Raw genomic sequence first — 14,405 nt, forward strand, 5'->3', positions numbered from 1 at the left:
AGTAAAAATTACATCCCAATAACATTCATCTTTAATTCTGCTTATACATTTTAAAAAATAATAAATTAAAAAAATAATTCTGTTAAAGTATATACATCTTGTCACATTTTTGCCCAAGCACTTTTCAATGCTGAAAAGCCAAACATCATTAGTAGTTTTTCTGGTACTACAAGATAAGAAACCAGAAACAAAGTGAAAAATAACACAGTATGCCATATAACTGATAGACTGTACAGTCTCATTATCCAGTGTTTTTAAAAAAGGCAAAAGAGACCAAATTAATCATACCAAAATTAGTGTCAACAGTAGAGGGAAAAAGAAATTGGATAAATCTTTGTGAAGCAAAATGTGATATAATTTCACAATTTTAAGTCTAGAAGCAAATCTCATTAAAAACACAATATCAACTAAAATTTAACCCTAACATGTCAGACCACCAACAGTTTGAGGGCATCCTTCACTTAGTTTTGTTAACATACTGTATTCAAAGCATGTATCTTCCTTAAAATTGAGTTGTTTTGTTTTTTACTTTGGATGACGCTTTCCTTCATGTAAGTTTCATCAACCGCTATTGCCAATAATGCCTAATAACAAAGATTTAGGGGTTTACCGTTTTATTTTTTTAGTATAATTTTTTCCCCCATACTGTTAGTGTACTTTGTGCATAATACCCTGCAATACATACCTTTGCACTAAATACAGAAAATTCTGATTAGCATATTTGATTCTATACCTTTTTCCCTACATGGCAAATGAGCAATGTGAAATGTATCAAATCACTATCACTCTGTTGGAATACATCAGTCAACAGTGAACCCTGCTGGCATGTTCTGGCTTTGGTCAACCCTAATAATATACAGAGAGTTTTGTTTTTTTTACAGTAAGCCATCATGCTCAAAATTGGAAGGCATGAGAGAAAAAGAAAAAGGGCAAAACTTCACTCCAACTCCACTGTAGAATTTATTCTGAAACTCCACCCTGTGAAAGAAACAAACAGCTGTTAGGAATACAAAAAGAACAAAAATGACATGGGTGTTTCTCAAAGTCCAGGATGGTAGTCTGCTCCTGCACATGTACCCTTCCTTCCAGGCAGAGAACACAACAGTGAAACAGTATTCCGGTTATGGCTGAGTAATGCATATACGGAAAGGAAAACCCAAATGCAGACCAGCCATGTCTATTCACGAGGCCTTACTTATGAAATACAGCTGATATGTGTATGGATGGGGACTGAACCCTGGTTCTAAATGGGCACTGGGGCCAAAACATTAAAGACTGGAGTATCAATAAGCTCAGACATTATTGATTTTCCTAATGGTACTGAAAAATAGAAATATATGTCTCCTATGTATTACAGTAACATAACAGTTGTTTGGCAAAATTCTCTGACCAACTTCATTTCTGATGTTCATCAGTGATGCATTTTTGTGATTTTTAATCCAGATGAGAGACCTAGGGTCACCAGAGGAGTAAACAGGGAAGTGGACACTTGACATGATGACACAGAACTTTTGCATATGATATTCAAGCGGAATCATGAGTGATCTGTCCCAAAACCTAGTGACAGTCTGTCAAATACAGGCATAGAAATGCAAAATGTGATGTTTAACTCACAGTTCATCTGTCTGCCCTGTTTATGTTACATAATAGTATATTAGCAGCCTGATGCCCCAGTATGAACATGAGTTAATGGTTAAAAGTGACTGGTGATTAGCTGATTGTTCCACTGTTCATAAATATAACAGGAAATATTCACATTCATATGTTCATATTCACCATCTGATCCGTCAGGATGGTGATCTACATTTTTTTCCCACACTATGACCACAACAAAATCAAGTCTATAATAATAATGATAATTTCAAAACCATTCTGTTACAGAATTTTGTTAAACAGGGTTCCTACAGGTTTCTACAAGTTAAATTTAATACTTTTTAAGACCTTTTTAAGACTACTTGGAACAGAATTTCATGCCCATTTGACAACAATACTGGCAAAAACGTTTGACTCCTAGAATTTAGGAAAATGTATGTATTTACTCAAACATCTTGATTCCCACTGTTCCGGGTCATTTCTCCCTGGGGGCCGCAAAGTTAGCGATAATTGATTCCTAATTTAACTAGAAGCACTCGGAGAGCGCAGACCTCCGCCAAGGCTGATCAGTGCCCCCCCCCCCCCCACGCCAAGGAGGTTATGTTTTTTCCAGGGTTTGTTTGTTTGTCTGTCTGTTTGTCTGTCAGTTAGTGTGCAACATAACTCAAAAAGTTATGGACAGATTTTGATGAAATTTTCAGGGTTTGTTGGAAATGGGCCCCCCCACCCCCGATCACCACCAAAATTTAATCATTTCTTCCTTATCCCATTTCCAACAAACCCTGAAAATTTCATCAAAATCTGTCCATAACTTTTTGAGTTATGTTGCACACTAACGGACAGACAAACAGACAAACAAACAAACAAACCCTGGTAAAAACATAACCTCCTTGGCGGAGGTAAATATAAATTGTCGGGTTGGAACTGAGTTCACTAACTTTACTTTCTTTGCAGCTTTGATATTTTTCAAAAACATCTAAACACAATACAGCCAAAAAATTTATGGCAACATAACTTAAGACCTACCATATCAAACTGAATACCTTTCAAACACATTTTAAGGTATTAAATGCAGATTTGTAAATACAAGACTTTTAACACTTTTTAAGACCTCGCGGGAACCCTGGTTAAAGTACTGGATTAATTGGCAGTATCAATCAAAGTAGTACTATGGCTAGACAACAGTAAGACACTTAAATTTAGAGACATATTGCACCTGCAAAGCAGTTTTTTGTTTAGTTGCATTTTAAAGATATTCATGTAGTAGATAGTGGGTGCCTAAAGAGCACAGAACATGCATTTAAGCATCCTTGAAAATACTTCAAACGACAGTCTCATTGAATTACTCCTGGAAATGAAGCCATTGAGGATTCTTTGTTGACTTTGAGAAACACTAATGATTCAAACCCCATTGGCCCATTACTGATAAATCTACTGTGGAAGCTTACCAGTGCAGTCGCAGGGCATGAAGGAATGCAGAGAGGCCCTCCATTACCAGGAGGATGGACACAGTAAGAACGGCAAACAAGCCAAACACAGGTACTAGGAATAAAACCCCAAGTAGGGTGTCCATTCGAAGTCCTACCCGCATCACCATAGCCCACAGTACCTCTGACAGCTCTGTACAGGAGAAACAAAAGTGCATCATCCATTATAATGGCTATGACACTAGCTCTTAATGGGAATATCCTGGAGGAGCTAGTGGAGGAAGTAAAATGTTCATTTTATAAGAACTCATTCCGATAAAGATCGTACCACGTCACATTATGCAAAACAATGACCTCAAATGAGTATTTTTCTCCAATTTGGACATATCCACAAACAACTTCAAAGGTGACGCTTCTAAATAGATACATTCATGGAAACACAGCAACTGTGACAAAGTGCAGAGATTATTGTCTTCCCCAACATCTGCTGCACAAAAACAGCTACTTACATCAGGAGAGAAGGGAACTGAATATGAATTGGCACTTTTATTGTAGAGGTAAACTTGTGTTTACTTAATAGGGACAGTCTGATGTATTGTATAACTGTTCTTTTTTGCCTTCATCATGGAAGGAAAGAAGTGGAAGTGGAAGGAAGTGCAAAGTACTTGAATGGTCAGCATGAACTGCATTGTTAGTTGACTGTGATACTCACGGGCATGTGCCAAACTTAGAGCCCACAGTCGCAGGTAAGAGGCAGTATTGGAGATGCATCCCAGGCAGTACTCTATTGTATGAATGGCTTGATGCAAGAGCTCGTCTGCCAAGTTAAACTACAACAAAAAAAACATAAAAGTTCAGTATACAGCACTGACCCATGAACAGTGAAAACTGATTGGGTAGTTTTGCTTTGGTGACCTCTTCTGTCTGGTGTTCTCCGCTGGTGGAGAGATCACTGTGACTACTGCCCTCTTCCATGTCATGAGTCCTCAGCAGGTAGAGCTCCTCTTCACTATCACGTCTCACACGCTCATATCCCTGGAAACGTATAAGCACTTTACTTGTTTGCATTTATGCAAAATACACACAAATTCACAGACATATCTAGGACTTGAACACTCACCCTATATATTCCTAGATGACGGCTGCCATTATGAAGCCAGTAAAGGTAGACAGGCTTCCCCAGGAGTAAGAGAGGTACTGAGAGCACAGCAATAACAACTAGAAATATCTGCAGGCCATTCTAGAGGATGAAAAAGAATACAGAATGAATGTGTTGTAGCCAATTTAGACATGTGCTGCGTGTGTGTTTGTACGTGTGAAAGTGGGCGTGCATTTGTGGTGAGGCACGTGGTTGCTAGGGTCACCTGCACACCTGTGGGCATAGGTAGTAATCAGCTAGCAGAGGTTATATTCAGGTTTTGCACATATGTCACATGATCACGTGGTTTTCTGTTTACGATGCCATATTGGTAGGCAAGGTTTCCTTGGATAGTACAATTGCCCATTGTTGGTGATATTTATCTTTCTCCTTTGTAGATCTACAATAACATAAAGCTTTAAGCAGTGTGATCATGGTAACCACATGTGTTGGGGTTGGTTGCAACAGATGACTTTCATGTGGCCTATGCATACATTAAGTCTCGGAGGCGGAAGTCACGCCAAGTTCGTAGCGTGTTAAACGATGGACCTGCTAAACTCCTGTGTGCCGTTTATTACTTAGCTTTCACCAATTATAAGTTCGGCATACAGACCGCTTGGTTCCATTGGTGGCAGCGGTGGTTCTGTTCTGCTGACCGCTGTTTATGGTTATTACCGCGGTTAGCGTAGCTTCTCAGTATAGTTAGCCTGCGTGCCTGTTGCGCTTAGCGGCATGGAAAAAAAAAAGAATTGTCATCATGTGGTATGGTGATGAAGACCCCTTTAAACCTACCAGGAGGACTTCCCCTGACCTATCACCCTATAGAGAGAGAGTGATTGTGGATCCACCTGCTCCCTTTGCCGGCGATGGCAGCCAGAGTTTCCTCAGCTGGAAGTGGCAGTCAGAGCTACGGCGGGTGACACCGGTGAGTTCGGCTGGAGCTGGTGACAATACTCCCCACCCGTCTGTGCAAGTCTGCTTTTCTACTATGGGACAGCCTTCCCCATGCGGTCAAGTCAAATTATGCGGCCGTGAAAGAAAAGATGGGATCGGCTTATGAACAGAGACAGTTACTGGACCGTTTTAGAGCTAACATATCGGCTCGTTCACGAGTTCCGGGGGAGAGCCTGGAGGTGTACGCGGCTGATGTGAGCCGGCTGGGAGCTGGTACTAGTGTCTTTGCCTCCGAGTTGCGTGCGCATCACTGTTGTTAGTAAACACTGAAATTCATCTATGGTGCCTTTATAACAAGCAGACATACTCGCAAATAACAAAACACACAAACACGAGTCAAAAGAAAAACATGATATAAAGCAACAGTTCTGACTTTCTGGATCCAGATAGCGTGCCTACCAATATGGCGATGTAAACAACAATCACATGACCAGTGACATCAGTTGCAAGTCCTGAATAAGGGAGACACAAGTGATCAGAGAGGAAATTAGAGCCATGGGAAGCCACACAGTTTTTCAAAAGTGCCTGTGCGTGACCGTCTGAATGGGTGTTATTAGTATTTTTTGTCTTTTTGTGTATGAGCTCATTTTAAGTCATTCATCCCTTTTGTAGGTGTTTTTTAAGATTTGCAAGTAAATAAAATATTAAACGCACATCCATGGTGGACCTTATTTTTACACACCATCATGAGTTGGAAATGTCTTCAAAATCCCCCAAGTGGCATTTTTTTGGAGCTAGATTGCTACTATAGAATGTATCATCTGTGTAACCTGCAGTTTCTCTTCAACTGGAATATACTAAATCTTTACAGAAAGAACAGAGAAGCGGTCAGTTCCACTTCAGAGAAATGGGACATTATATTAGTTCTTTACCTGCCCTGGGTAGAGGGGTTGCACTGCATCACCTTGCATGAGGAACATGTTAATGAAATGGATGAGGATGCTTGGTGCCTCCTTGGATTCTTGAGCAGAGAACATCAGCCACTTGTAGAGGATCATGAACACCAGGTATCCAAACAGGCACAGTAGGAATAACAATTCAGGGAGAAACACCAAGTACAGGTTGTAATTCTTCCTAAAGTGCCTGTTTGCGTTGACAAAGGAAAAGCAACAAATAATGTTAGATATACATTTTTTGTCATTAAGGGAAAAGAAGAACTTACATAAAAGTGATACTTACAAGTAATTAAAAGTGCTGAGAATGACTCCAAAGCTCATATGTATGATCCCCAATATCACTGACATCTTCATCTTATAGGAGTTTAGAAATGTAAGGCGGTTGGATGCCAAATTCCAAACCTTTAAAATGGAAAAATGTCATACTGTGTTAAACAGTGTTAGTGCACAATTCCTGGTGGTATACTGTAATAATGGTGATTTCACTGTTGTTAGCATGATGATGGCTAAAAAAAAACAACAGAAAATACATTTGCATGAGGTCTTATGAGAAACCATGACATATTTGGTGGTAAGTCCTGAATGTTTTGTACTCACAGGGTCAATTCCCAGAGGATAGGGACCATTGAAAACTCCCGTAACATTTGGATCAAGAGTAAGAAAACGATTTCCACGCAAGTCAGCATCCCTGTTTGGCACAAATGATATCACCAATGTGTGTTATAAATGTAAACCTCTCTAAAACATTATACTTTTTTCATATCTATGAAGATGCTCAATATGTTGGTCCATAAATGTACAATACCAAAACAAAGATGTCACAATGGAATCCCTGTTGTCATGAAGCACTTACTTCCAGACCCCAGCATTGAACATGGCTTTCACACTCCATCCAGAACCAAAGAGGTTAAGGGACTTTGAGAAACAGTCATTGTATATCAGACCAGTATAGATGGAGAACAGACCCATCATCAGGATGATGTATCGGCCCTCAAAGAATGTATTCCAGATCTGCAAGGACACATTAACTCATTTAGCTACACTTCACACATACTGTATGCCATATTAGCTTATAACAGTATTACATGACAAGGTGCTTTGGACTGTTCACTCACTTCATTTCTGGTATTTTTAAGTTTCCGGTTGTTCTCATACAACACCATCCACAAAGCAAACAGAGTCATGATAGCACCATGACCCAAGTCGCCAAACATCACAGCGAACAGGAATGGAAAAGTGATGAATGTGAAAGGAGCTAAGAAGGAGAAAGTGGACAAAAAAATCAGGACTATATTAATATACTGTAACACAGGGGTTCTCAAAGTGGGGTATGCATTACCCCAGGGGTACTTGGAAGAAGCCCAGGGGGTACTTGAAATTTTTATGGAAAAATACATTAAATAAGTCATCATGTATCAAATACAAAATAAATAATGAGAATTAAAGCTGAAATATGAAACACAATAAATACATTCATATTAGTAGTTTTACTATCAATCATCTTGTTAAAGCTTTGGTAACACTTTAAGAACATTTCTATTTCATATTATTCAAAATGAGGTTATTTGAGTTGCTAAGTAATTATTTTTGGTTGATGAAAGGTTCATTTATTAATTAATGACCAATTTATTTATTTTTCTTCTCAATGAAAGAGGGCACTTTTCAGTTTATATTTTGCACAACATTTCTTTTAATTTTTTTTTATATATTACAGTTAAATGTATGTTGTTTGTTTACAAACTGTTGAAAATATAAATAGACACCTTTGGCTGAAAAAGTATACATCAGGGGGTACACCACTGTAAAAAGTATAAACCTCTTTAAAGTCAAATGATGTGTGTCATGGCTACAAAAGCATTATCCTGAGCATGTTGCAGTAATGTTGTTTTGGGTTTTTTTGACAGACTGATAAAAGAGCTTTCAAAATGTCAAATCTAATTAATGAAGTTCTGACTGCAATTTAATTAGATCTGAGCACGTTATTTTTGGACCATTACCTGATGAGAAATGTTTGCATATACTCAAGACTCAAGGAGTAAAAGGAGCCCACTTACAAGGATTAACCTCTCTATAACTGCACACTCCATAGGCATCCACTATGTTCTGGAAGCCAGAGGTAAATTTGTTTGTCCTTATCAGCGTAGGAGGAGTGTCATTGGTGGGGATACGATTGACAAAGGAAGGCACTGTTGATCCACTTTTTCTCTGAAATATCAAAGTCATTACAAAACAGCATGTTATCATTAAGTACCTTTAACAAACTACCACATACAGCCTTTCTAAGTGCATACAATAGCTCCACAGACTGCATATCAAGTTACATAGAACATTTTTTTTTCTAAACAATCTTTCTTCAAGTACTTGCTTTTGCACTTTTAACAATAAAACCCCTGTCAAAGACATAACTGCCCTGGTTGAACAAACAAAGAAACTGTGTGAAAGTAAAAGTCAAAAGTAGAGCAGCCTTATCTTACCGATCCTTCTTCCAGGGCCCTCCGCAGAGCTGGTAGGTCACTGATGGGACACCAAACCTCAGCAATCAAACATTTGTTGGTAACATCAAAACTACACTGGTTCAGAATATAGTAGATGGCCTTCATCTTTTTGACCTGGACGACCCAAGTGTAGACGGATTCTGAAGCCTTGATCAGGACCTGTCTCAGATAGTCCTCTGTCCTATGAAGAACCTGGACACAGTCAAAGATATTAAAGTCTTACATGAAAACAATACTTAAATATAGAAATACTATGGAATAAATGAAAAAGAGATTTGTGGAAAAGCTTGCATTTGTTTTAGTATGGCAAGTGTGTGTGTTAAGGGGAGCTGAAACAATACATTCAGCTGAGGCCTCGTGTTGATCATGTGCTTGAGGGACTGACTTCTACTCATCGTAGGTTAAAGTTCCAGTGTGCACTGATGCACGATACAAAACCACAGAGTGCAATTAAACTGTCACTCACTGGTAAAAAGCTCAAGTTAATCCTTCAGAAAATTAATCATGTTTATTTAGTTTTTAAGTTCTCTGACCATAAAGAAAAAGTATGATTCAGTGAAAAAAGGACTTTAAGTTTGAAGTGAAAAATGTTGTATTTCTTATTTAAACAAGCTTTTAGTTGACTGGGTGGCTTGGTTGTGTTATTTTAATTGCTATTTTAATATGATGTATTTTAATGTATTATTTTAAATGCGTTATCTTTATCTAATTCCACTTTGCACTTTTATTGTAAATACATCTGTGATTTTAAACTGTGAAAATGGCTACAAAGATAAAGTTTACTTAAGATACAAAACACCCATCGATCACATATTTTAACTTCTCTAGCTTGTATTTTAACAAAGAAAGGGACAAAAAGGTTTGCAAGTAACCTTTTAGTGGATTATAAACTGACTTAACTACTTTCTACATCACCTATTAAATGCAATGACTCTTAAAAAATGTATGTCATACAGTGTGCAGATCCTGGATGCGAGTCCTCAGTCCTTCCACCACATCATTCCTCTCCTCATTGCTACTGGGATATGGATACAAGTGACAGTGGTAACTACAGGGGAGGAAACAGACATGAGGTCTTTTTAAGCCAATCAGTGCAACTGACGGAGAGAATAGATGATCAAAGTTATCTCCCTTACCAGTCACAGATCTTCTTCACTTTCTGGCCAATTTGGTCTCCCCAGTAAGAGATCAAAAACACAACACTTTTTGTAGGTTCACCCTGTCAGAAGAAAAGAAGAGGAAGTGTTATTTAGCACTGACAAGACTCAGATGCTTTGCTGGTGATAAAAAGAAGCATTTGAGCCTTGAGTAGGGTTTTGACAGGTTAATTTTTTGTTTGACTGTTTATAAAACTTTTATAGGTTAATGAAATAGTTCTTCTTATATAATGATGAAAATAACACACATTCTCTACAGAAGCTGTATTTGGATGAGAAAAAAGGCTGTGTTAAAGATGATTGTATTAAACTCAGTAACTCTAAAGTTATTTAATATTTAATTCATCAATGCAAAAAACTGCTTTTTACTGCATCTTGACAAGAAGTTAACAGAGGAAATAAGATCCATAAGTAACATGCCAAACTAAGAGCAGAACTACGTTACGCAATGCATGTCACTATTTCCTATTGTTGACGTATTGGTATTTTTATCTTACTCTGTAATGCAAAGATGAGAAACCAAACACCTTAGTCCAAACACTGTTACAACTGAGAAACCTACAGTGTCAGGGTCTTCCAGATACTCCTCAACCTCAGCATAACTGAGGATAGTGTAACCTTTGCACACTCTCCAAAGCATCCTCTCGAAGGCCTCAATCTTTACACGGTGAATAAGTCCTGAGATGAAACTGCAAGAGAATAGGGAAAACATCATAGACACACTTAAATCTTCTATGAAGCAAAAACTCTCAAAATATCCTCACAAAAACAGAGGTGATAATTTCTGAAGTGTATAACACATGAAATATGCCATTTATGTGACATGTCCTTCTTAACACCCATAGAGCTATTATTACAAGAAATTAATGTGTGTGTGTGGGTGTGTGTACACCCACACACACACCCACACCCACACACACACACACACACACACACACACACACACACACACACACACACACACACACACACACACAGATAGATAGATAGATAGATAGATAGATAGATAGATAGATAGATAGATAGATAGATAGATAGATAGATAGATAGATAGATAGATAGATAGATAGATAGATAGATAGATAGATAGATAGATAGATAGATAAGGATTGTGCAGACCATTAAACTACAATCAGGCGAAGGCGGGGTACACCCTGGACATGTTGCCAGGGGCAACATACACAGACAAACAACAATTCACTGTCACATTCACACCCACGGGCAATTTAGATATACCAATTAAACCATTAAATTCCCCATTTGGGGATTAATAAAGCTATCTATCTATCTATCTATCTATCTATCTATTAGGGGTCCAACGGCACAGGTAGCCCACGGTTCAGTCTGAACCTCGGTTCTTGGGCCACAGTTTCAGTACGTGTTTTGTGCGTAAAGAGAACAGTTTTTTTTCTCCCAAAATTATATTTTTATTTTGCTTGTCAGCAAAATCTGAATTTCACAGTAGGAGCAACTTATTTCACTGTACTGAATAAAATAACCCTTTCTTCTCCCTAGACTACTTGTAAACAGTCATACAAAACAGGCGTGTGCACACATAAGGCCCAAAGGGGGCTGTCTTTAAATAAATTTATTCCTGTTCTGCATAGGGATGTAAAAAAAAAACGGCAGTATAAAAACGCCACAGATGTCTACTGTACACATTTCCTTGTAATAGCATGTCTCGGTATTTAAAAATGTGTTAATGTGTAAACAATGCGTTTAATCGCGGGTCAAGTCGGGTTGTGGATCAAATGTAGACGGGTACAATGTATGTGGGTACAGGTGAGTGCAGGCTTGGAAAAGTGGTGGATCTGTGCAGGACTGTGATGAGTGTTGAGATTAAAGCCGTTTCTCTATCCGCTGTCTCTCACTGAGGGGCGGGGCTTCCCCACGCTGCATGCTCACGTACATGTAGAGGTAGAGAGAGAGAGAGAGAGAGAGAGAGAGAGAGAGAGAGAGAGAGAAAGAGAGAGAGCAGTATATAAAGTGCCAACGCAAAATCAATTGCAAAATTGAAATCCTGCGGTCCATAAGGGCGGATTGTCCCGTGCAGAGCAGAGCGAACGGTACACGGTTTTCCTGAGTACCGTTGCATCCCTACTGTCTATCTATCTAGGTGCAAGTCTTTGCACTGTGGGAGTAAGCTGGTGTTCTCGGTTATACCAGGAAAACATGCAAACATGCCAGTCCTGGGTTTGAACCCAGGGAGGTGACGGTGCCAAGCACTGCACCGCCGTGCTGCTCCTTGACTAAAACAAACTCACCCAAGTTTGGCCCCAAGCCTCTGCATGCTACTATAGTCCATCATTGTCTCTTTCTCTAGAAAAGGAAACTCCTCATACTGTACTTGTAAGGGCTCTCGCTAAAAAGTAAGACAAGAAACACAAAAGGTAAGTGAGAAAACATAACAGATAGAAAAAAATTTTCTAATTTCAACATTGTAAAAAAAAAAAACAAAAAAAAAAACATATCTTAGATGAACAGTATATCATGACACACTAACCTCAGCGGATCTCTGGACAAAGTTGCGAGTGATACGGAGCATGTGTGTGTACTCTGTTAATTCTAGCAGATTCTTCTGTAGCTTCTCTTTATTCCTGGTGACTTCACCCAACTCCACTTCCAGCCTCTGAAGCTGCTCCTGTGAATACACACAGAAACCCAATCATGACAGTAATAACACCTTATCTAGTGAATAAATACCCTTTACCTGTAAGTACACAAGAATTAGGGTGTATTTCTACATTTAAACCATTAAACTAGTAAGCCTAAGATAAAGTGACCCTGCATTAGCTACTGAACAAGACACTTTTGGGTTAGCTCCTTTTTATGAGCACAACTGACTGACAAGTTTGGTCAATTGTGCTCTAAATCTGTAATGGTTCAAATGATGTAATCATTTTATCTAAAATCTACAGACAGACAAGAGTTTCAGACTGATGGCCATCTTAAGATTTCATTTGGGTAAGCACAATGAAAGAGCACACCAATCAAAAACTGACTGGTGCACAAAAAAGGTATAGTCCACTGCAGCCATTAAGTAACAATAGCATTCATTCATATCACAATACAAGATGATAAATTCAGTTAACAAGCAAGTAACAGACCATTATTGCAATGACATGCTTGGGTAAAGGAGCCACTGGGTTCACATCTCCCTCTGGCAGTGAAATGTCTGCTTTCTTGAGTTCCCTCAAAAGGTATCCTATTAAAAAAATACAGAACAATCATTCATCAGCAATGTTTCCTTTATTTTCCACAACACAAATGCTGTTTTAAAATGCACTATGAAGTTTCCAAACAGTCAGACAGTGTGTTATTCTCCTCTCTTAATCTAATAAAACAGCCTTCATTTAGGAAAAGACAGCGTTTCATTTAACGAAATCTACAACCAGCTGACATTTCCCATGACTAGGGCCACTCAACTCAGTTCAGATAGAAGGCACTCTGTGACTGTCTTTATTTCTAAAGTCCCTTCACAGCTTTACCATTGCTACTTAGTACATCTGTCAAGGGGAATATTTGCATTTCCTGCACCCACCCATTGCGTAGGCCTGCAATGCAACTACAGTGGATGAGTTTGCTGTTAAACTCATCTCAAAAGTGTAACAAAAACAAATCACTTAATCCTTACCAAGAATCCGTTCCATTTCCTCACATTTTTTTATTTCATTGACGTGTTTTCGCTGGAAAGCGTTCACAGTGGGGTTGAGCTGAAATAGGAGCAAAACACATTCAAACCAATTACTTTATTTGCACGTCGAATGTAAAATTCACACCTTCTAGTAGAAAAGTAAAAAAAATAAAAAATCATTGAAAATAGGTGTTGATTACGCTGAGATGGTTGTTGGTAAGTCCTGATAAACAGGTAAGATTAGATGCTGCATTCTTCGGGTTCCTGCATACTCAGCAACTTCTTAAGAGTCAATAAACTGTATAAACAGTGAATTGAATGACTTACATCTCTAAACTCCACAAGTCCCAGCTCTCCAAGTTCACTGATGCAGTCGTATGCGGATCCAGACTGTAGAAACAGCTGGGCTAAACACATCTCTTCACTCCGAAGCAGTGAGCCCATTTTGACAGTTTACCTTCTCAATCGGGGAGCTAATGTTAGCAAATTAACAAGTTGGGTGGCTGTTGTATGAGTGAAATATAAGTTAAGTTGTTTTCGGTCAGTTAAACGTTATATTATTCGTAGCCCTTTACATGCTTAAATGTCGACAGTAATATTTAACGGAGTTGCATTGACGCTTCCTTTAGCATTACAGATGAAGCTGTTTCTGCTAACGTTAGCTAAGGAGCTAGCCGGCAACTAGCGTATTCTTCTTGATGTCAAAACTTGTTTCGTCTTTGTTGAATCTGAAGACGTAAGTCCGGTTTTAAGACCGATGTCGTCGCATATCCAATAATTTGTCCATAACTCTTCCCATACTTTGTAAAGTTTCAGAATGGCGTTTACTTTGACATATCGATAGTACTCCACGTCACTTCACTTCACACTGTTGAATACGATCAACTTCCACAGCAGCGAAATGTACCTTTGACCAATGACCGCCGCCTCCCGGAGTCTGCGCACTAGACGTCTGTGAAAGAACTGAGGGTTAGTTATACCCTCATCTATGTCTGAAGGTGAATAGCGGCAGCGCTCTTCACCATAGAAAACATGCTCTGAACAGACTGTACAATTAAATCCAGTCTTAATTTGATTATTTTTATAAATTATATCTTACCACAAAATCTAC

The 14,405-nt window shown here is 38.7% G+C and overlaps 1 protein-coding gene across 1 annotated transcript; it reads right to left on the reverse strand.

Moving 5' to 3' along the window:
• Positions 1 to 112: 112 nt before the first annotated feature.
• atp6v0a2b (ATPase H+ transporting V0 subunit a2b) lies at positions 113 to 14,187 on the reverse strand. The gene is made up of 20 exons (XM_030142848.1): positions 13,622 to 14,187; positions 13,295 to 13,373; positions 12,768 to 12,865; positions 12,164 to 12,301; positions 11,925 to 12,022; positions 10,223 to 10,349; positions 9,640 to 9,722; positions 9,458 to 9,551; positions 8,483 to 8,695; positions 8,063 to 8,213; positions 7,124 to 7,263; positions 6,862 to 7,019; positions 6,606 to 6,696; positions 6,292 to 6,410; positions 5,985 to 6,195; positions 4,141 to 4,260; positions 3,936 to 4,055; positions 3,733 to 3,850; positions 3,042 to 3,213; positions 113 to 978 (listed from the first exon to the last, which is right to left on the reverse strand). Exons 1-20 carry the CDS (start codon positions 13,736 to 13,738, stop codon positions 876 to 878), a joined length of 2,550 nt encoding a protein of 849 aa, XP_029998708.1. The 5' UTR covers positions 13,739 to 14,187; the 3' UTR covers positions 113 to 875.
• Positions 14,188 to 14,405: the final 218 nt, after the last annotated feature.

The sequence above is a fragment of the Sphaeramia orbicularis genome, chromosome 9, assembly GCF_902148855.1.
Source record: "Sphaeramia orbicularis chromosome 9, fSphaOr1.1, whole genome shotgun sequence".
NCBI classification, from domain to species: domain Eukaryota; kingdom Metazoa; phylum Chordata; class Actinopteri; order Kurtiformes; family Apogonidae; genus Sphaeramia; species Sphaeramia orbicularis.